At 40.1% G+C, this 22386-nt stretch overlaps 1 protein-coding gene across 2 annotated transcripts in view; it reads right to left on the reverse strand.

Moving 5' to 3' along the window:
* Positions 1 to 10996: 10996 nt before the first annotated feature.
* The window catches only part of SCUBE2 (signal peptide, CUB domain and EGF like domain containing 2), a 61163-nt gene continuing 49773 nt past the window's right edge, over positions 10997 to 22386 (reverse strand). For both annotated transcript variants that reach the window (XM_060767161.2, XM_060767148.2), the window contains 6 exons: positions 20516 to 20683; positions 19182 to 19343; positions 16972 to 17169; positions 14632 to 14784; positions 12850 to 12929; positions 10997 to 11645 (listed from right to left, as the gene is read on the reverse strand). In XM_060767161.2, coding sequence (XP_060623144.2) covers positions 11493 to 11645; positions 12850 to 12929; positions 14632 to 14784; positions 16972 to 17169; positions 19182 to 19343; positions 20516 to 20683 — 914 coding nt within the window. In that variant the 3' untranslated portion in view covers positions 10997 to 11492. The remainder of the gene's footprint in view (positions 11646 to 12849; positions 12930 to 14631; positions 14785 to 16971; positions 17170 to 19181; positions 19344 to 20515; positions 20684 to 22386) is intronic.

The following is a 22386-nucleotide window of genomic DNA, read 5'->3' on the forward strand; positions in this document are numbered from 1 at the left end:
GCAAAAATCAATGGGGATAAGCAGACAAGATGCTAGCCGCCCGCCCCCGCCCCCCCCCCCCTTCTGCTGAATTAAACTACTGTATTTACTTAAAACCTCTTTTGGCCAAACAACCTTGTCAAAAATTGGTGTGCTTTAGCTTCACATCATACAGTAATCTTAGTACTGAGTCAAAGCAAAAGGGGAAGCTGCTTCAGGAGCTGCACCTGGAGCTTCTACTTCAGTTAGTCTCGCTAACTTTTATTTATTCATTTATTTTATTAGTTAGTGTGTACATGTAGGGACCACATCTCTCATTGAATGGCCAGGCCTCAATGCTATGCCATCTTGGGATTTGTAATTTGGTGAATCACCAGCATTCTTTGGCAAAAAAAAAAAAAAGGCTCAAGGCCTTGTGAAACTACAGCCTCCATGACTCCATAGCATTGAAACCAAAGCAGTTAAAAGTGGATTTATTCTTACTTACTTACTTACTTTTATTCTAAAGCACAGGTGTTCCCCAATGTTACCTTTCCATTGCTGGAAGCTTTGGCGCTCTAACACTTTTGTTTTTGAAGAAGGAATCCTAATCAGGCAGCAGCTGTAATGCAGATCTTTTTTGGCCAAATTACAAAGAGTGCACTTTTTGCCGCTGCGCATTACATTCGGGGTTTTGAAAATTGAGTTGTGCATCAGGCATGAGTAAATACAGGTACTTCTCGGCCTTTTGGCTAAGATCAAGTGTAGTATTTGGAAACCCAAGCCTATCAAAATGAGTGTGTTTCTCTAACTTGAAGCCCCTACATGCACACACAAACCAATAAAATAAATGAATAAATAAAAGTTAGCGAGACTAACTGAATAAATGAGCCTCCAACTGATGGAGGCCTCCAAGAAAGCCAAGCAGTCTACTAGTGAAAATACATTTTATGTATTGTTCCATGTTGTTGTTGTTGTTTTGTTTCAATCCATGATTGGTCATGGCATCAATTGCACAGAAAACTCTCTCTCTGGTGTAAGACTGCTGCAAGGCCATTACTTTACCAAGAGCCAGATATAGAATGTTTGAACTGGAACATACGAGAGTCTCCTGACTATGAGTAAGCTGCAGGAGAGCAAGCATATGAAGACCATATATTAATAGTTGGAAGAAGGTTACAAAAAGCGTCACTCCTACTTTTAAAATGTCATCTTCTGTTAAGCACCTGAGTTACATATACATTACATATACAATCACAGAATCAGAGTTGGAAGAGACCATATGGGCCATGTAGTCCAACCCCTCCCACTCAGGAAAAGCACATTCAAAGTACCTCTGACAGATGGCCATCTAACCTCTGTTTAAAATCCTCCAAAGCAGGAGTTCCACTGTTAAACAGCTCTTATGGTCAGGAAGTTCTTCCTAATGTTTACATGGAATCTCCTTGCCTGTAATTTGAACCCATTGCTCCGAGTCCTAATTTCCAGGGCAGCAGAAAACATTCCTGCACCCTCTTCCTTATGACACCTTTTAACATATTTATAAATAGTGATAATGTCTCCTCTCAACCTTCTCTTCTGCAGGCTAAACATAACCGGCTCTTTAAGGTGCTCCTCATAGGATATAGGGCCCTTCCAAGAAGAAGAAGGAGGAGGAGGAGGAGGAGGAGGGAGAGGAAGAGGAAGAGGAAGAGGAAGAGGAAGAGGAAGAGGAGGAGGAGGAGGAGAAGAAGGAGAAGAAGGAGAAGAAGGAGAAGAAGAAGTTTATTTTTATACCCCGCCCCCATCTACCCGGAGGGACTCGGGGCGGCTTACCTGGGACCAAGCCCATAACAACATACAGTTAAAACAAGGCAAATAAAATATTAAAACAGCATAAAAACAACAAGATAAACAAGAAAACAAACATCATAAGCAACAACCAGAAATACTTCTAGTCTCAATTGGGGGGGGGGGGGGCTGGTGTGCAAACAAGCTAGAGCTGGTCAATAAGGTGGATAGAACATATAGCATATAGAGGAATTGTGACAGGGTCATTTTAACTTAAAAGTACAGTAATCAGATATAGAAACTTGATTTTAGGCCATGGTTAGGGACTATCTGTCAAAGGAATCATCAATCGAATGCCCAATGGAACATCCACATCTTTAGTATCCCAGAATATCAAGGCAGAAAATTCCACACTATCTGCTTTGAGCTGGGTTATCTGAGTCCACGCTCAGATAATGTGTGATTTTCTGCCTTGATATTCTGGGATATCAGGCTGTGTGAAAGGGCCCATAGTCAGACATTTAATCATTTCAGTTGCCCTCCTCTGGACACCTTCCAGCTTATAAACATATCCTTTAAATTGTGTTGCCCAGAATTGGCCACAGTATTCCAGGTGAGATCTGAACCAAAACAGAATAGAAAGGACCATGATTTCCCTCGATCTAGTAGACACTATACTTCTTTTGATGCAGGTTAAAATCCCATTGGCTTTTTAAGCTGCTGCATCACACTGTTGAGTCCAGTAAGACTCCAAGATCTCTTTCACATGAACTATTGTTGAGGCAGGCATCACCTATTCTGTATCTGTGCATTTCATTTTTTTCTGCCTAAGTGAAATATTCTACACTTCTCCTTGTTGAAATTCATTCAGTTAGAGTGTGCTTGGGATATCACACTTTCTTAATTAGAAGTCACATAGTATACTCCTTGGGCAGATACATCCCGTCTCTATTCTGGACAACTAGAATCATAGAGTTGGAAGAGACCTCATGAGTCATCCAGTCCAACCCCCTGCCAAGAAGCAGGAAAATCACAAAGCACCCCCGACAGATACAGGTTTACTTTTATTCTACAAAAGGTTCAAGTACAAAAGTAAGAATGGTTGAATGTAGTTCATTATCTCTGTACATTTTCCCAATTCCTGAATTATTACTTTCGACATGAAGACGTGTTGTTTCTGGTGCTGTGGTGATGACAAAAAATGTGGTCATTCCTCTTTCCCCAGTTCTTAGTAAAATTAGCCCAATTCCCAGTTCTTAGTAAAATTGTTTTCCAATTCGTGTGGATAAGCAGTGAGGATTGCCACCAATTGAACAAAGAGTATGAGACTGTTCTTGGCCTGTTTTGAATGTACTGAATTATCTTCATTGTATTCCTTGATATACCAGTATCTGACCTGTACAAATAACCTCTACTAATGATTCTCTTTCACCACTTCTGAAAAAACAAACCCACATTACTAATTCATGTAAATTGTGGCATTTTGTCTGAAAAAAAAGACACAGAACTTTTATTCTACTATTTCTTGCATGGCAGTCTTAAACCTTCTCTATATACTCCTTAAAAAATGCCAATAGGTATCATTTCACCTTGCAATGTGGTGTATTTTCCACTTTTGTACTATTATTATTATTATTATTATTATTATTATTATTATTAACTTTATTTGTACCCCGCTAGCATTTCCCGGAGGACTCGATGCGGCTTACACAGGCCGAAGCCTCAAAACACAATACAATAGAAAGCAAAACATGACAATAAAGCAAAACAAAACAAAACAATTAAGCAACACAACGACAATGGCAATACATCAAGACATTATTAAAACTGGTTCGGCCGGCGCAATGGGGTACAGGGTTAAAAGTGCTGAAGTGGCAGGAGGGACGTAGGATTAAAAGTGCAGTGTGCAGCGAAGTTAGTTATGTTAAAGTGCTACTAGGACTTGGAATGGGGATTCCTAATCTGAGAAGGCACAACGGAACAGCCAAGTTTTTAGATTCCTTCTGAAAACTGCTAATGTAGGGGCCTGTCGGAGATCTTTTGGAAGGGCGTTCCAAAGTCGGGGGGCCGCCACAGAGAAGGCCCTGTCCCGTGTCCCCACCAAACGTGCTTGCGACGTGGGTGGGATCACGAGCAGGGCCTCCCCAGATGATCGGAGCGAGCGTGTGGGTTCGTAAATAGAGATGCGGTCACGCATATATTGTGCACACGTTTGACTTCAAGTCATTTGTTGGCTTGTGGTAACTCTATTAATTTTATAGGTTTTCCTTAGGCAAGATATACTCAGGTCCCAACTACATTGCCATATGAAATCCAGATTATCTTCTAGGAAACTGGATTATATGGACTGGGTTGTGGCACAGCCTGTTGGGAGGTTGGCTGCATTAAAATCACTAGTGACCTAAAGGTCATGAGTTCAAAGCCAGCCTAGGTTGGAGTAAGCTCCCGACCATTTGTCTAGCTTGCTGTCGACCTTTGCAGCCCGAAAGGCAGTTGCATCTGTCAAGTAGGACATTTAGGTACTGTTTATGCAGGGAGGCTAATTTAACTAATTTATGGTGCCATAAAAGTCTCCAGCAGCATGCAAAAGAATTAGGAAGTACTCCATTGGTGTCACAAGTGGACGGTGAAGCGACAGCTCCCCCAGTGGCCAGAATTCGAGGCATACCCTCATGAAGCTGGAAGGTTAAATAGACTCTGTGTGTTTGTCTATAAATGTTGTGTGTCTATGGCATTGAATGTTTGCCATGTATATGTGCATTGTGATCCGCCTTGAGTCCCCTGTGGAGTGGGAAGGGCGGAATATAAATACTGTAAACAAATAAATAAATAATAGTGTAGACTCATATAACCCAGTTTAAAGCAGATAATGTGTAGTATCTGCTTTGATAATCTGGATTATATTGCAGTATAGAAAGGGACTCAGGAGTGGTTTTGTTAGCTCCTTCCTCCAAATTAATATGCATTTAATTCAGAGACCTTTAGCATCTTTGGTAGAGTGATAAACTATAACTATCTCAAGAAGCCCAGCTTGCCAGCCTATATCTTTCTGGACTCAGAATTGTCTTCTGCTTCATAAAGGAGAAGTCCTTGTTGCCTGGCAACAAAGGGAGGAGAGCATGGTTGAAGGATCATCGGGGCAGATTGAAGGATCAAGAGGGTCGCCAAAGAGGCAAGATGCGGCAGGTGTATGCCTGCTTTCTCTTTTAAAAACCAAACCTAAGAAGCAATGGATGCTATTGTTAGCGATGCATCATAGAACTAAGGGGAGCACCTCAAGAACATGATCACTCCTTTCTGTCACTCCTTTCCACTTACTACTAAGGAGGCTGTCCAGGTCCTGAACCGGTGCTTGGCCGCTGTGACGGTCTGGATGAGGGCGAACAAATTGAAGCTGAATCCAGACAAGACAGAGGTACTCCTGGTTAGTCGAAAGGCCGAACACGGTATAGGGTTACAGCCTGTGTTGGTTGGGGTCGCACTCCCCCTGAAGACGCTGGTTCGCAGCTTGGGTGTGACCCTGGACTCATCGCTGAGCCTGGAACCCCAGGTTTCGGCGGTGACCAGGGGAGCATTCGCACAGTTAAAGCTTGTGTGCCAGCTGCGCCCGTACCTTGGGAAGTCTGACTTGGCCATGGTAGTCCACGCTCTGGTTACATCCCGTCTAGACTACTGCAATGCTCTCTACGTGGGGTTGCCTTTGAAGTTGGCTCGGAAGCTCCAGCTAGTCCAACGCTCGGCAGCCATGATACTAACAGGAGCAGAGCGCAGGGAGCATACAACTCCTCTGCTGCACCAGCTCCACTGGCTGCCGATTTGCTACCGGGCTCAATTCAAAGTGCTGGCGTTGGCCTATAAAGCCCTAAACGGTTCGGGCCCAAGCTACCTATCCGAACGTATCTCTGCCTATGAACCCACCAGGACTCTAAGATCTTCTGGGGAGGCCCTGCTCTCGATCCCGCCTGCATCACAAGCACGGCTGGCGGGGACGAGGGACAGGGCCTTCTCTGTGGTGGCCCCTCGGCTGTGGAACGCCCTTCCCATGGACATTAGATCAGCTCCTACGTTAATGGTGTTTCGAAGGAAACTAAAAACCTGGCTGTTTGAACAGGCATTCGGATAAACAGTGCAATGAATATGATGAATATAGGAACGGAATTATAGACTAATTGGATCACGATTCTAGTTACGAGACGTTAATATGTTGTTATTGATGTGCCATTACTTCGTATATTTAGCTCTCATGGTTTTTAAATTGTATATTGTTATATTGTTATGACTGTCTTTTCGCTCTTGTTGTGAACCGCGTTGAGTCACCTACGGGCTGAGAAACTGCGGTATACAAGCAAAGTAAATAAATAAATAAATAAATGAACCCGCAGTAGTTTGAATTAGAAATTGAGAATGAACCAGTATCCGTAGCAGACAATCCAGGAAGCTGCTCAGTCCATAGTATTTGGTTACATGTGTCATTTCTCATTCTGATCTCTATTTACTGTTATTGAAGACCCCAACCTCCCCCCCCCCCACAATAAAATATCTATATTAATTCATCCCAGTGATCTACAGTTTTCCCAAGGATGGAGGCCCTAATGAACTGGTAATTGCCTCTTTCCCCATGGCCCAGTAGTCCACCCACCATGACCCAAAGCTACTTTAATTTTGTTAGCATTTTGTTGTTATTAAAGCCTTTGACCAGATTTGGAAGCTCTGGCTCATCTATGGCAAATATTTTTTTTATTTATTTACAGTTTTTATATTCCGCTCATCTCACCCCGAAGGGGACTCAGGGCCGATCACAATGCACACATACATGGCAAATATTCAATGCCGTTTTAGACATACAAGACAGACAGATAGATAGAGGTATTTCAGCATTTTCCAACTCTGGCACCTGGAGGTTATGCTCATTTCCAGCCACAGGGGGTGCTGTCGCTCCATCCATTGATGAGGCCTTTTTGACTGTAGAATTTCCCTCCTTGTTCTTTGATCACCAGCATTTTTATGGTGTCGTAAAATATTTATTTATTTTATTTATTTCCTATATTTATATCCCGCCCTTCGTGAAGGGAGAATACCTCCTCTCTAAAGAAGTGCCTAATTTCTCTACTCACAGCTCAGCTGCTTTCAAACTGTTTAGGTGGACAGTGAGCTTAGGTTAACAGTCAGGTGCTCAATCTGACTCAGGCGTCAAACTTGCCACCTTCCGGTCAGCAGTGATCTATTGCTGCTGGTGATTAACCAGATGTGCTTCAGCCCAGCTACCTGGAACGTCACCCAGTCCCAATCTACTTTCTCCTTACACATGATCTTAGAAATGATAGGAGTCATTTCACATCTTATTTCTTTCTTTGACAATTACTCCACACTCACTGGAAATTATCCCAATGAGATTTATGAGCTTAATTTCTCATACAAAGTTTGAGATAAAAGCTTAAAAACGACCTCCCTGGTAGTTGATTTTAATTTCTGTGGAGGCGGCTGTGGACTAGGTACATACTGAGTTGTTGTTTTTAAATTGGCATGTTTCACGTGAATTTTCAATGTTTTATATTTGAGTGTATTATGTTACTTAAGTGTAGTTATTTTAATCAGTGTTATTGTTAGCTACTTTTGAGTTCCATGGGGGAGCAGGGAAGGATCCTAAATTAGATCTTATTTTGTGGTAATTTTTGTTAATAAGACCCAATTGTAGCACCATCCAGACGAACTTTGCAGAGAGGTATTATTGAGGATACTAGGATTCTTCTGTATTTAAACACTTTGGCTACTTTTTTTGTCTTTCCAATGACAGTATTTTAGAGTTTTGTTGCTGTTGTCAGGTTTTTGTTATATCTCATCCCTATGGTTGAGAAACCTCCAACAGCGCTGCTCAGGGGACTGAATCTATCTACCTGCAGTGCTGTCCAGCTCTGCTCTCATTGTGTCCCAACATCCATTGAATAGATTGCATAGTGTTTCCAGGAACCAACACGGTGTAGTGGTTTGAGCATTGGCCCAAGATAATTGGAAATCAGTGTTCAAATCCCTGGTCAACCATGAAATTCCACTGGGTGAACATAAGCAGGTCACATACTCTCTCAACCGGAGGAAGGCAAAGGCAAACCCCTCTGAAATAATTCTGCCAAGAACACCCCATAATAGATTTTTCTTAGGGTCACCATAAGTTAAAAAAATGATTAGAGAACTTGAAGGAACACAATTTTTTTGTCTCGTAGTCCCCTTGTCTTGTCCACAGAATTTTACAAGGAGTTAAGATGACCTCATCTTCAGTTTTCCTTATTTTTCCACTTTTTCGACCATATTCAAGGTGGTGGTGTTTAAAAAAGTAAAGAAATATAGGCGAGATAACAGTTACCTGTAAATTCCTGTGGATTAAAGGGCTTTTAAAGCCATGTCTAGAGGGAAAGGTTCAAAAGCTAGGTCCTCCAATTCCACTCCCTTATTGATATTTCATAGTCATTTGTCCTGATGAAGCCTCCTTCGTCAGCTTCCATCATCAGTGAGATCTCAAACAAGTGTGGGCCTGTCCATTATTTATGAGAACCATTAGAAATGTTGTATAATTGATTACTTTTCCTTTGGGAGTTCCATGTCCTACTAGAGAGACTAAATTACAAGTCTCTGCCCAGGCACTGGCAGTGGAAGACCGTCAGACTCTCATCCAGTTGAGAGACTTTTTCCAAACAACAAAAACATGATCTCTCCTATAAGCATGAAAATATGTTGCCTGCAAAATATTGATAGAAGCTCATTCTATGTGATGATATGTTCTAGTAGAAAACAAAACTCTGATTGTTGCTACAATACCATTTTGTCTGCCCAGCTAGTTTTCACAAGTATTTTCCAAGCTGTAGACCTAGGTATACCTAAAAGGTTCACCATGGATTAGGAAAAGGATTGAGAATGTCAACTGCATGTAAGTGAGCCATGGTGGAACAATGGGTTAAACCCTTGTGCTGGCTGAATTTGCGAGACAGGGTTAGCTCCCATCAGTCAGCTCCAACTTCCCATGCGGAGACATGAGAGAAGCCTCCCACAGGATGATAAAACATTCGAGCATCTCCTGGGCAACATCCTTGCAGATGGTCAATTCTCTCACACCAGAAGTGGCTTGCAGTTTCTTAACTCGCTTCTGACACACACAAACAAATTGCATGTAGAGAAATCCTGTGAGAAAGTGCAGACCAAGCTGCTCTCCTCCAAGGTAAAAGAATGACCTGTGTGGTCTCCTATCACTTAAAATGTCTCACAAATATTTCCATCTTCAGATATTCAAGCTCAGGGAAATAATTGGGGAGCTCAAAGCTGGCACAGGAGGATAGCGTCACCTCTTTTTCAGCAACATATGAGTTCCCCACCTGTGTATGATGCATAAACAGGGATAAAATGGCAAGAGTAACTGGTGCAATGTGAATTTGCCATCCACAAAGCAACATGTGACATTGATAATCCCCTACCACCACAGCACACAAAGACTGACAATGTGGTCACCATTTCAGCTTTCACCAACAGATTGAATGCTTTATCCTTGAACTAGTTTAATGGGTAGCATTTTTAAAAGCCACAGAAAGTGTTGCATCCATATACGTGGTAATAATAATGCTATCATGAAGCACATTTCGAAGTAAATTTCACTAGCAGTCCTCCTTGCCCTTGAACTTTTGACTGCTACCAACTCCTGGCCTCCTTTTTGAACACTGCTTCTAAAAGCAGGAAAAGGGTATAGGGACTGGGTTGTTGTTCATATAGGAACTTCTTGCTGGTAATTGCCTTTTAGAACCAAAAGTGATGCCACATACTGCCCTCTTGTGGCAATTCAAAACTAATGCCGAGACCACTGTCTGAGGTCTACCCTAAAGCAGACATAGGCAAACTTGGGCCCTCCAGGTGTTCCTACCGGCTGTTAGGAATTGTGGAAGTTGAAGTCCAAAACACCTGGAGGGCCCAAGTTTGCCCATACTTGCATCAAATCCCATCTGATCTTGAATGTTAAATAGTCAGCACTGATTGGTAGTGAATGGGATACTGCCAGTGAATACCAAGTGCTGTAGGCTATTTTTCAGAAGAAGGAACTGACAAAACCAATCTGAGCATTTATTGCCTGATAAAATCCTATGAAATTCATGGAGTCACCATAAGCTGACTTATGGTGACTCTGTTTTCAACCAACAAAGGGGTCACTAAGTACTGTATTTTCAAAAGGAAGAGTAAAACCTGATGACTGCTCTCACTCCCAGAGAGCCTACAGGATGGTCTGACGTTTGTCTCAGTTTCAGGAAAGAGCTCCAGAGTGGCAGAAGAAACACCATATTATTTCATAGTCTCATCCATTCATTCAACCTCACAGTGTCATCCTGACCAAGCAATTAGCTATCTGGATATGCCGTCCCACATCCAAAATGGGTTCTTGTCATTTAGTTAGTACAGAATGCATTTTGAAACAATAGTAAGGATTTTAAAGCAGTTTGACAAAAATATGTAAACATTTCCTTAAATGCAAAAAAAAGTGTTGTAGGGAATTTCAAATATATTGACATTTATATTGGAATGCAATACTTCTTTTGTAACCACAACCATCTTCTTCTCACCCAACCTGAGGTCCAAAATATTCTTTTGCTCCAAAAAGGCCCTTGGCATGTTGGGAGTCTTGGGTGGTTACTATTTCATTTTTTTTATACTTTGGCCCTGGTGGAGGGAGGGGCTCACAATATTCAGGCCCATATGGGCCTAATACAGATGAAGGGTGCCAAAATACTCCCAAATGTATCAACGTTATCCCATCCATTACCTTCCCACCAAAGTTGTACCTATTGATCTACTCACATTTGCATGTTTTCAAACTGCTAGGTTGGCAGAAGCTGGGCATAAGAACAGGAGCTCAACTTGTCCTGCAGATTTGAACCTCCAACCTTCTGGTCAGCAAGTTCTGCAGCTTAGCAATTTAACCTGCTGCACAACTGCAGCCCCATAAGGTGCTTTTTACTTCATTTTTAATATGTTGTTGTTTATTCGTTCAGTCGCTTCCGACTCTCCCTGACCTCATGGACCAGCTCATGCCAGAGCTCCCTGTCGGCCATCGCCACCCCCAGCTCCTTCAGAGTCAATCCAGTCACTTCAAGGATACCATCCATCCATCTTGCCCTTGGTTGGCCCCTCTTCCTTTTTCTTTCCATTTTCCCCAGCATCATTGTCTTCTCTAAGCTTTCCTTTCTTCTTATGATGTGGCCAAAGTACTTCATCTTTAATATACATTGTTACAATAGAATCCCATTCTTTCCCAACCTTTATTGCATTGTTTACTGCAGACGCTGCTGCAACCCAATTTCAAAAGGCTATTTTTCTCCAGCTGTTGTCGCTCCTGGACTTGTAAGACAATTTTGCTGTGGATGCGATCATTGCTGAATACAGACTCATTAATACAGACTCACTGACCGGGCCAAAAAGGAACAGAAAAACTTGTATGATGATCAAGACTGATCCTTTCAATAGTAATTAGTTTGTTTGGTTTAAGCGGTGCAACACATACATTGTCCTTGTCATATTCAGTCAGGGAATTCAACTTTCCAATTTTTCTGCAATGGACATCAATCCAGTAGATGATCCAATGACAGAAATGAAAGGCTGACAATGAAATAATTATATTTTAATTAAAAAATGTACACACTGTATACAATTAACTGGTCAGCTTCTGGAAAACTCTCCTATCATAAACAACTTCTGTACAGTTAAAATCTGAATGTTTTTTTAAAATATAGTGTCTATTATTTGTAAGGCCGTAGGAATCTGGATACTTTAGAGCGCAATAGCCGAATGAAAGATCTTGGAAACATTTCCCTGGATTCCTGTGCTGTGTACTTGAAGTAGTTTTGTGGATGTGCCAAGACGTCAAATAGTGCCTTTATCAGTTTCTTATCCTGAAATAGAAAGGATAATTGGTTTTAATTGTCACATTACACAGTCTGAGAAAGCAATAGTCCAAAATGTATTTATTTATTGTTTACCACACTTGTACCCTGCCCTTCTCACCCCGAAGGGGACTCAGGGTGGCCTCACAAAGGTGACAATTTAATGTCACATATACATATACCTATCGATAAATAAACAAATGCATTAAAATCCAAACCAATTAAAACATAACATTAAAACATCAATTAAAACCACACAGTCCAGGTCGTATTCCAGGTCCAATTCGAATCGTCATCATGTTATTTTATAGTTTCTATAGACAATATTTAATGTAGCTCCTGTTGGATATGGAGAAGGAAGAACTAAGAACCAGGTCACATCCTAAACTGGGATATTTGTATAATCTAAGGGTGGAAAAACATTGCCCACAAGAAATATGCAACTGCATGTTTTAGCAGTTTATGAGGCACTCCGTACACGCAACATATCTGGACTGACATGGCACACAGAGGTGGAGGGGGGCAAAAATGGTTATCATACCACTGGAATTTTCCAAACCTGGTAGAATGCTATCACAGGTGACCCATACTACATCACTGCAGTCATGAGCGTCCTGCTTCCAGAAAGTGGAAGGGGAGACAGTTACACTTGCAAAGCAGTGTGTTCTTACCATGGGGTCCACCAATTCACAAGCAGGAAGCATCTGAGCCCTTCGTTATGCCATCACTGTATCTGATACAGAGCCAGAATTATCCCTAGACAATAGGGGGTTACTGTCTCAAGTTAAAAGGGACATTAATGCACAATTTAATGTCTGTTATTTCATTTTTCAAAAACACCTCTTGGGTTTTTTGCTTCCATTATCAACCAACACTCCTTAAGTCAGCATTACTAACCACTCAGGATTGCTTTCAGTGTGCCAGAAAAAGCAATGGTGATTAGCAAAGTGTTGTCTCTCTTTTGGGAAATATACCTGTCTTTATGCCTTAATCATACTTTTTACTTTCTGTTTTAAATGTTTATGTCATCTTTTCTGCCAAAATATAGAACTCAAAGAAATAAATACCTATCTGCTTGCTCACTATTCCCAGGTTTATCTCCATTTCTATCAGAAGAACGAACTGTTCAATCCAACAGGCAGTAGAAAATACCACTATTTATTGTACAAGCAACTGACAAATTTCTTTCAACTATATGGATATATAATTTTACCTTAAGGATCTCTTGATGATTTTCTGATGCATACAGCCTACCATCTCGGACTATATCTTCTATTAGTTCCTGATAATCCTCTGTTTAGAAAGAGAAAATCATGACCACCTTTAGTTATTTCAAAAGAACACATATTTTCAAAATGAATAAGAAAGATTCACGGGTGTATATGTCCACAATTATGTATATAGAGTCAGTCCTCCATATCGACTGGTCGACATTCATGGATTCAGTCATCCACAACTTGAAAATGTTTTTAACCCCCACCCCAAACTGCAATTCTTGACACATTTTACTATATCATTGTATGTACTGGAACTTGAGCTTCCATGTATTTTGGTATCCACGGGGATCTTGGAACAAAACCCCAGTGGATACCAAGGGCCTACTGCAAATTAATATATAATGAAGTGTACAGCTTAATTTCCAAAATAGTGGTTTTTATATAGTCTGAAAGTCATTCAAGAAAAAAAGTATGCTATCAAGATTGAGGGACAAAAATTTTCCATACCGAAGTCTTAATAGGTCCACATCATAAATCATAAATAGCCTTAGAGAATTCTATAAACTCTGGCTTTGTGGCATTCTTGAAACATTTATTTTTCTAGAAATATCCACTCATAACGTTAAAAATAACCCCAAACACTCTTACCTCCCCTCTTTGATTTATTTGTATAATAAACAAAGTCTTTGTTTAAAAACATCTGCTATTTTTGTACAAAATGTGTGTTTCCATGGATCTGTGTTTCCATGAAGGAAATGAGACTAAATCCAGCCCCTCAAATTTGGAAGGAATCCTGTCTCCAGCAAAGAGATCAGAAAGCTGCCACTGACTACAGCAAAGCCAAAATTTAGCCCTTCAAGCCATACAGATTTCAAGCATTTGGAGTCCATCATGCCCCAACCAGACTTGTCTGCTCCTGGTTCCTAACCCAGGACAGTTCCTGTTTAGATGGGGAAACTGCCAAAGAGATCACAAGAGGGAGACAAAGCGGCCAAGAGGTTTTTTTAGGGCCTTTGCATGAAACACTGATTAGTCCCAAATTCAACTTTGAAGTGTGAGGCTATTTATAAATGGTGAGAAAGGACATTTCCTGGGATAGAAAAATAACAGTTTTGCCCTATGTCAGAAGATACAAATCAAGCATAAACAAGCAAAACAAAAAACCTCAACAGTATTGAAACTAAAAAGTACTCACATATGCCCATTTATGTAAAATTATATTCTGGCAGGTAAAATGCAATGAGACTGGAGATGGCATGACTAAAAACAGACATCCATGGCACCACAATCCCCTAAATAGCTTTTCTGATAATATACACAGTCTTGGGTTGTTGTGAGTTTTCTGGACGATATGGCCATGTTCCAGAAGCATTCTCTCCCGATGTTTTGCCTGCATCTATGACAGGCATCCTCAGAGGTTGTGAGGTCTGTTGGAAACTAGGAAAATGGGGTTTATATATCTGTGGAATGTCCAGGGTGGGAGAAAGAACTCTTGCCTGTTGGAGGCAAGTGTGAATGTTGTATGGGCCACCTTGATTAGCATTGAATGGCCTAGAATAGGAATAAAATACAAAGCACATGATTGGAAGTATGCCTTGGAGATATGAAATACTCTTTTCAGGTGCACTAACAAATTATGTTTAAAGATAACACATCTTCATTATTCTTCATTGAAAATTTCCCCCAGTTTAAGTCTTTAAAATGTGGACTGTCAAAATCTAAATCACAAAAAACAGTATGAAGTATGAAATGTCCATATTTCAGTTTCGCCTTCTTACCATCATACGTTACGTAAGGGACCTGGAACCCTTTGGCACTGTTTCCTTCATTTGATTTGAACTGGATCCACAGTTTTTTAGATCGAGAGGTAAAAGCTATGGGGCGTTCATAGGTCTGGCAGGTTTCATATGTGGTCACAGAATTGGAGGAAGCTGTACAAATGTACAAAAGACAAGTATTAACTTATAGTTTTCCTTGTGAATATCAAAATGCTTCTTTTTTCCTGCTAAAGACCTACCAATACCATAACATTCCTTCCTTCAAAGATCTCTTGTTGGAAATAGCAACTTAATAATTTGTTTTGTATATGAATCTGTTTTCTTACTGTATTGTATATGTATGTTTTGGTATGCAGCTGTGCCTTTAGACTATATTTTCTTGAAGTTGTGGGAGGGGTTGCAGACCACATGATCAGACCTGGGACTGCTCAGATCTTAGACTCCAGTCTAGAACACAGAGATGCTATTAGACTTTGGACTGTTAAGAGCAAACTCATGTTGCTGTTGACGCCGTTATCTGCACAGAGAAACCACTTCAAATCTATCTGTAAGTGGATTGACAAGTTATGTGCCTGTATGCTGAATACATGAAGGTTGTGAGTAAACCAAATATGTTACTTTCAACCAAGTCTAGTTTACTTTTATCTCTTGAGAGTGTGATATAGAAGCAAGATGTTTTATGGGAGAGTAGACTTTTGAGGCACTGAAAAGAACACTTCTGAAGAACTGCTAAATTCTGTGCACTGGCATTCTCTCCATTCATAGTAGATCAGAGACAACCAGGTTATCAGTCTAACAAATGAAAACCAAATTGCATTGCATAAGTACATGTGGTTATATACCACTGAAGAAAAGATTTTACTCAAACAAGTTTTTGTCTCTTTTCTGGAAGAACATACTTTTACAAAAAGATATGATTTTCAAAAGATTGTGAAACCATTTTTCTCAAAAAAGTTATAGAGATTCTGGTTTTTCGAAAATCTCTTCTTGCTACCCAACTACTAAAACAAATTATTATTATTATTATTATTATTATTATTATTACCTATAGATTATTTATTTCCTATTTACCTTAGTCACCACATGTTCTGCTACTGAATCTAGGTTATTTGAAAATATTTTAAGACTCTCTTTCTAGATAACGAATATGTTATGTTCCAATCCTCCATAACAACAGGCTCCAAAAGAGTGAAACAAAAAAAATATATTTTGGAGTCATGTCTCAGAAAGAAAAAATAATAACAGACCATATCTCAACACTTAAGCAATGAATAGCAGGACAATTCTACCTACATCCTGTCATTTGTCCGTGATTTTTCTGGTGTTCAACTGCAAAAAAAAACTTGATACATTTCAGATAATTCAAACACATTACTATTAAAAGTTGCCACTTTGGAGTTGTGTGCTCTTGGCTTTAAAAAGACCCACCCATGTGAAAAAGGAAGGCTTCAGTTCTTTGCATTAGACACGTTGAGGCATAAGACACCTCCTTGCTCAAGAGACTCCCCAAAAGGTCCCAGCTTATTGTGCTGCAAGGTGAGTAAATCAGCTTATTGCAAGAAAAGACAGCTCACTGCCAAAGAAAAAAATCTCAATACTAGACTGCCACAGAATAATCTCTGATTAAACAGAGGTTGGGTAGCTATCTGTTGGGGGTGCTTTGAATGCGATTTTCCTGCTTCTTGGCAGGGGGTTGGACTGGATGGCCCATGAGGTCTCTTCCAACTTTAAGATTCTATGATTCTATGAAAGGGTTTGTACATATTTCTTTGCTCAGTAAAGCAGGCTTCTTAGGTATACAGCTGTAGCAGGTTCTTAATACCCATTTTTCTCACACAGTATAATATAGTGGCTAAGAGTAGAGATTATGAATTAGGAAGTACAATGCTTGCCTCTGTCAGAAACTCACAAGGTGGTTTTTAACAAGCCAAATCTCTCTCATTCTCTGTCCATTTGCACACGAATTCAAATCATATTGACCATACTTCACGGCGTTATTAGACGGATTAGAATTGAAAAATGTATGTGAAACTGTAAGACTTTTTTTCCAACAGAGAATGACTCAAAGTTGCCTTTCAAAGAACTTCCTTTCTTGAACCTAATATGTTGAAACGCCCCCTCCTCAACCCCTAGAAGGCATTTGATACCATTCTTATGCAAGCGACATGGCTCTTCAATGTGGATCTTGACTCTTGTTTTAGAGTTGGATTCATAAAGACTGTAAAGCAGACCAATGTGGAAGGGAGGGAGATGGTGAGAAAGAGAGAGAGAGAGAGAGAGAGAACACACACACACAAACACCATACAGAAATCCAAGTACACATTTTTATTTCAACTTACAACTCTTTCTCATCACTAGATAGTCTCCACATTCATCTTCTATAGGCAAAAATATTTCAGGAACTACAATCAGAATACGGCGTTTGGGTGGTGGATTTATAGTCCAAGTACACTCAGTGTTTGCAGGGTAATTTCCTGGATAGTTTGGAGATTCAATGTATCCAGTAAAATCTCCAAGCTCACCACCGCAGTGCCTGTCTGGAAGAAAGAGTAGATGTTATCCATGGAGGAGAAGGGAAAGAACTAGGCAGGACCACCAAAATGAACCAACACTATTAGGCCCAACAGCCTTGGCTCCATCAGGGAAATATTCATTAATTATTTATTATTTAAAATATTCATATTCTGTCCTTCTCACCCCAAAGGGGACTCAGGGCCGAGCACAGCATACATACGGCAAGCATTCCATGCTGGAACATAAAATAACTATAAATTTACACAAACACTAAAAATGATGAAGTACTTTGGCCACATAATGGGAAGACAGGAAAGCCTAGAGAAGACAATGATGCTGGGGAAAATGGAAGGAAAAAGGAAGAGGGGCCAACCAAGGGCAAGATGGATGGATGGCATCCTTGAAGTGACTGGCTTAACCTTGAAGGAGCTGGGGGTGATGCCAGCTGACAGGGAGCTCTGGCATGGGCAGGTCACAAAGGGTCGGAAGTGACTGAGTGAACAAGCAACAACAAAAAAACTCAAAACAAGTTACATCTACTTTGAATCAGTTGTTTAAAACCATTTCAAAACACCATGCTGACTCTATTATTGCCTTATTGTACAGCTTGGTTCCACAGCTAGGTTTTTACCATCTTTCTAAAGGACAGGAGGGAGGGGCAAATCTAATCTTGCCAGGAAGGGAGTTCCATAGCCGAGGGGCAATCACTGAGAAGGCCCCCCTCTCTCGTTCCTGCCAAACACATCTGTGATGGTGGTGGGACCATGAGCAGGGCTTCCCCAGAAGATCTTAGTGTTCACAGTGGTTCATAAAAGGAGATGCGTTCAGACAGGTAAACTGGGCAGGGGCCGTTTAGGGCTTTATAAGCCAAAGCCAGCACTTTGAAATATACACATGCCTTCTTCCCCAAACCATTAAGAATATATGGTTGGGAGAGATGATTCAAACTGAAGAAATAAAATCCACATATAAGAATACATTTCTGGCTATGAAAACTATGAAAACAAATGGTGACTTAAAATATTCATAAAATTAATAATGAAAGATCGTTCTGTCAAATTAGCTGGAAAATATTTAAAGCAGTGTCCAGAGGACAACAAAACATAGCAGCAACTGATAGTGGAAGTCCAACCCAGCAGGATCTATCCAAGAAACACTGGACCGGTTGCCAAGTGACTGAGACAAGCACAGTTTGGCTTCTAAAAAGAAAAAATATTTTTTTTAAAAAAAAAAATCAGGACTTTTGATCACAAGCCCATTCCTTTTATATAGATTATAGGTTGTTGTTGACCTGACCTGTTTGAAGAACAAAGACAAATAGTATCTATCTTCACTGCAGGAACACTCATACAGTTTGACAGAAAGAGAATGCAAGACATCAATTGGAAACCACTTAAAGAAAAGCACAGGACTCAGTGAAGTACTATTAAAGCCATTTGCACCGTGTGTGTGCCATTTCAGCTAAAGCAGCGTGAATAACAGCAAGAGCAAAAGTTTCTTTTGAAACTGTGTGTTCAACAACTCCTTTGAATCAAGAATCTCCCAGTTGCAATAATATCATGCTTTATTCTGCCTGTTTCTCAAAATATATATTGGAAAAATAATTAACTGAATGAGACATGTAAAAAGATAATCATACAATTGCACATTCTTGTATTATCATATGCAGCATGACAAGTAACCCTTCATCACACCATCTTATGCCAAACTCATAAGATTTGCCTGTTTCATGTGGCAGAAACAGATGCTGACACGTGTCATTTCCCCACGTCAGTGCCGCTCTCTCCTAGGACAAGCAGTGTCACTGGGGAACTTTCTTGTGTAACATTATCTATAAAAAGGGTCACCAAAACAGCCTGAAGGAGAAACACAAGAAAGCATGCCGTGCTACAAAATGTTAAGAAAAGACATTGCATGGTGGTAATACAAAAAGGCCAAATGACGTTCAATTCAGAAATTTTAAAGCCCATGTGCCTTCCATTTTGATACTTTTCTAGCTGATACTGTCACTTTCTTTTATGCAAACATTACTTACCTTTGCAGTGTGTTATATTTGTTGATCCATCATAATCAGTAGTTGTGTTTCCAGGACAAGAAATGCAGTAATTCTGTCCAAACTCAGGTTGATATGTGCCAACTAGACAGCGGATACATCGATGTGTAGTAGTGTTATAGAAGTGACCAGGTGAACACTGCACTGTAGAAGAGGAGAAGCAAGTGAGTGCATAGGAGGATAGTTTTGGCATTTTAGGACATCATTTACTGTAGCTTTTCACTAAAGGTGTGAATTCATCAGCAGCTTATTAGCTGCACAGAAAATTAAACATACCCATAGCTTCATTATTATATATAATCACTGAATGCACACAGTAGTTCTGTTGTGTGATATATTCACAACGTTTATCTACTACACAGAATGAATTTTCAGCTCATGTTTATGCAGTAAAGTACCGTCTATATGCGAGTATAAGCTGAATTTTACAGCCCCCTTTTTAGGCTGAAAAAAACCCCCTTGGCTTATATTTGAGTCAAAATTATTTATTATTTTACTCTGTTATTATTATTATTATTATTACATGTATTATTTTACTCTATTATTTTTATTATATTTACATTATTTTACTCCATCATTATTATTTTCATTACATTTATTATTTTACTCTATTATTGTTACATTTATTATTTTATGCTATTATTATTTTTTATTATTTTACTCTATTATTATTATTGGAAGGATACATAGCATATTCACATTGAAGAAGGTTAGAATAATGGTTTAATCAGAGTTGGACAATCTTATCTTAAATTACAATGTTACAATGTTATGTGAATATTCAAGAACATTGAGCTTACTGATGCCTCAGTTAATGTAATTTTATTGGTATCTGTTTTTATTTTGAAATTTACCAGTAGCTGCTGCATTTCCACCCTTGGCTTATTCCCAGTTTTCTGTGGTAAAATTAGATGCCTCGGCTTATATTTGGGTATATATGGTAGATACATGTACATTCATGTGTGCATCTTCTCCTTAGGAAGTAATGCCCACACAAGAAATGTCTAATAGAAAATATGACCTCCACATCATAAATCTCTTAGATGAAGCAGCCCTGTGGGTTTGACTGACTTGAATATACTCGTTCCAACCATTGCTTGCCCAACAAGAACTTTTAACCTCGTATGACAGTCCTCAATACAATCATGTGCACAATGACATCTGAATCCTGTCTCCATGAATGGACCTGGATCCTTGACTGCAGCCATTTTGAGAGAGAAATAACTCTGTTACTGCTAAAAGGTGCTCCGCTGTCAAAAGAAATAAAGATGACCGCATGTGCTTCTGGTGGGTTCTTACGATCACTTGGCTCTTACCTTTAGTTTCACAATCCTGAAACAAGGTTGCACTGGTACGTTTTGTCATCAAGCCTCCACCACAAATGAAACAAGATGTGCGACCTGCGTCTGGCTGATATGCTCCAAAAGGACATGGAAGACAAGGCTTAAATCCATCTGAGGAATATTCCCCTGGTGAGCACAGCCCTGAGGGAGGAGGGAAACATACATCAGTATAAATTATGCTTTGTCACTACAAAATCCAAGTTACAAGGTATAAGTAAAGGTAAAGGTTTCCCTTTGACATTAAATCTAGTTGTGTCCGACTCGGAGGGGGGGGGGTGCTCATCTCCATTTCTAAGATGAAGAGCCAGCGTTGTCCATAGACACCTCCAAGATCATGTGGTCAGCACGACTGCATTGGACGCTGTTACCTTCCCATAGAAGTGGTACCTATTGAGCTACGCACATTTGCATGTTTTTGAACTGCTAGGTTGGCAGAAGCTGGACCAAACAGCAGGAGGTCACCCCGCTCCCCGGATTTGAACTGTCAACTTTTCAGTCAGGAAGTTCAGCAGCAGCTTTGCCTGGTGAAGTGATTTAACCCACTTCACAACCAGAGGGTATATGTCCTCCAAATATTATCATTGATCTTATATGTTCCTCCCAATATTTCCATCCAGCTTGTTTTCCCTGTTCAATCAGGAAAATAGTAATGGGCATCTCTATGTGCTTAGTTGTTCTGTGTGCAAAGTTAAAATGGGAAAAGAGCGGCACTGGAATAATTATATCTCCAAAAAACACTTCTGTAATTCAGCATAATGTCTCCAATAAAGCGGATTGATTACTAAACACCTTAAAGGTTGTGTTAGCGTAGCAAAGAATTGTGGTTGGTCATGCTATATTTACTTCAGCCAGCCTTGTATTGCAACCCCACTCAAGTCCCATATTAAACAAATGGCATATGCATGCAACTTCCTTTATTTCTCCCCTTATAATAACAGAATCAAAGAGTCATGGGTCATTAAGTGTAACCCCTAGCTCGTTGTTGTTGTTGTTGTCGTTGTTCATTCGTTCAGTTGTTTCCAACTCTTTGTGACCTCATGTACCAGCCCATGTCAGAGCTCCCTGTCGGCTGTCACGACATCCAGTAACTTCAAGGATGCCATCCATCCATCTTGCCCTTGGTCGGCCCCTCTTCCTTTTTCCTTCCATTTTCCCCAGCATCACTGTCTTCTCTAAGCTTTCCTTTCTTCTTGTGATGTGGCCAAAGTACTTCATCTTTGCCTCTACTATCCTTCCCTCCAATGAGAAGTCGGGCTTTATTTCCTGAAGTGTATGGACTGGTTGGATCTTCTCGCAGTCCAAGGCACTCTCAGAACATTCCTCCAACACCACAGTTCAAAAGCATCTGTCTTCCTTCACTCAGTCTTTCTTATCTGTAGGCGACTATGGGGAATACCATTGCTTTAACTATGCGGATCTTCATTGCCAGTATGATGTCTCTACTCTTCACTATTTTATACAAGACAACCTAAAGTATTCCCACCTTCTTTTATTATACATCCTTTTCAAGGGTGCAGACTGCTTTGCGTACAACACATACATGCAAAATGAAATGCAGACCATGTTTTAAATGTAGAAATAGTCCAACTCGATACCTGTCACTCAGTTTTTAATATCTTCTCCTCTGTTTCTGAATCGCTTTGGTATCTTTGTTTTACAACAGGCAGAGATAGCCTACTGGGACTGAATTATATACATATATTTATTCCCTGCGATTCTTTATTCTTTACATTTCTCTCTTCCAAATTTGCAGCAAGCTGATTGCAACAATAGGCCAAGTGATTAAACTGCTCTGCAAGACACAGGATTACTGCCGCAGCTGTTTTGAGTATACTGTGAAGTTG

This window comes from Anolis sagrei, chromosome 1, assembly GCF_037176765.1.
Source record: "Anolis sagrei isolate rAnoSag1 chromosome 1, rAnoSag1.mat, whole genome shotgun sequence".
In the NCBI taxonomy this organism is placed as follows: Eukaryota; Metazoa; Chordata; class Lepidosauria; order Squamata; family Dactyloidae; genus Anolis; species Anolis sagrei.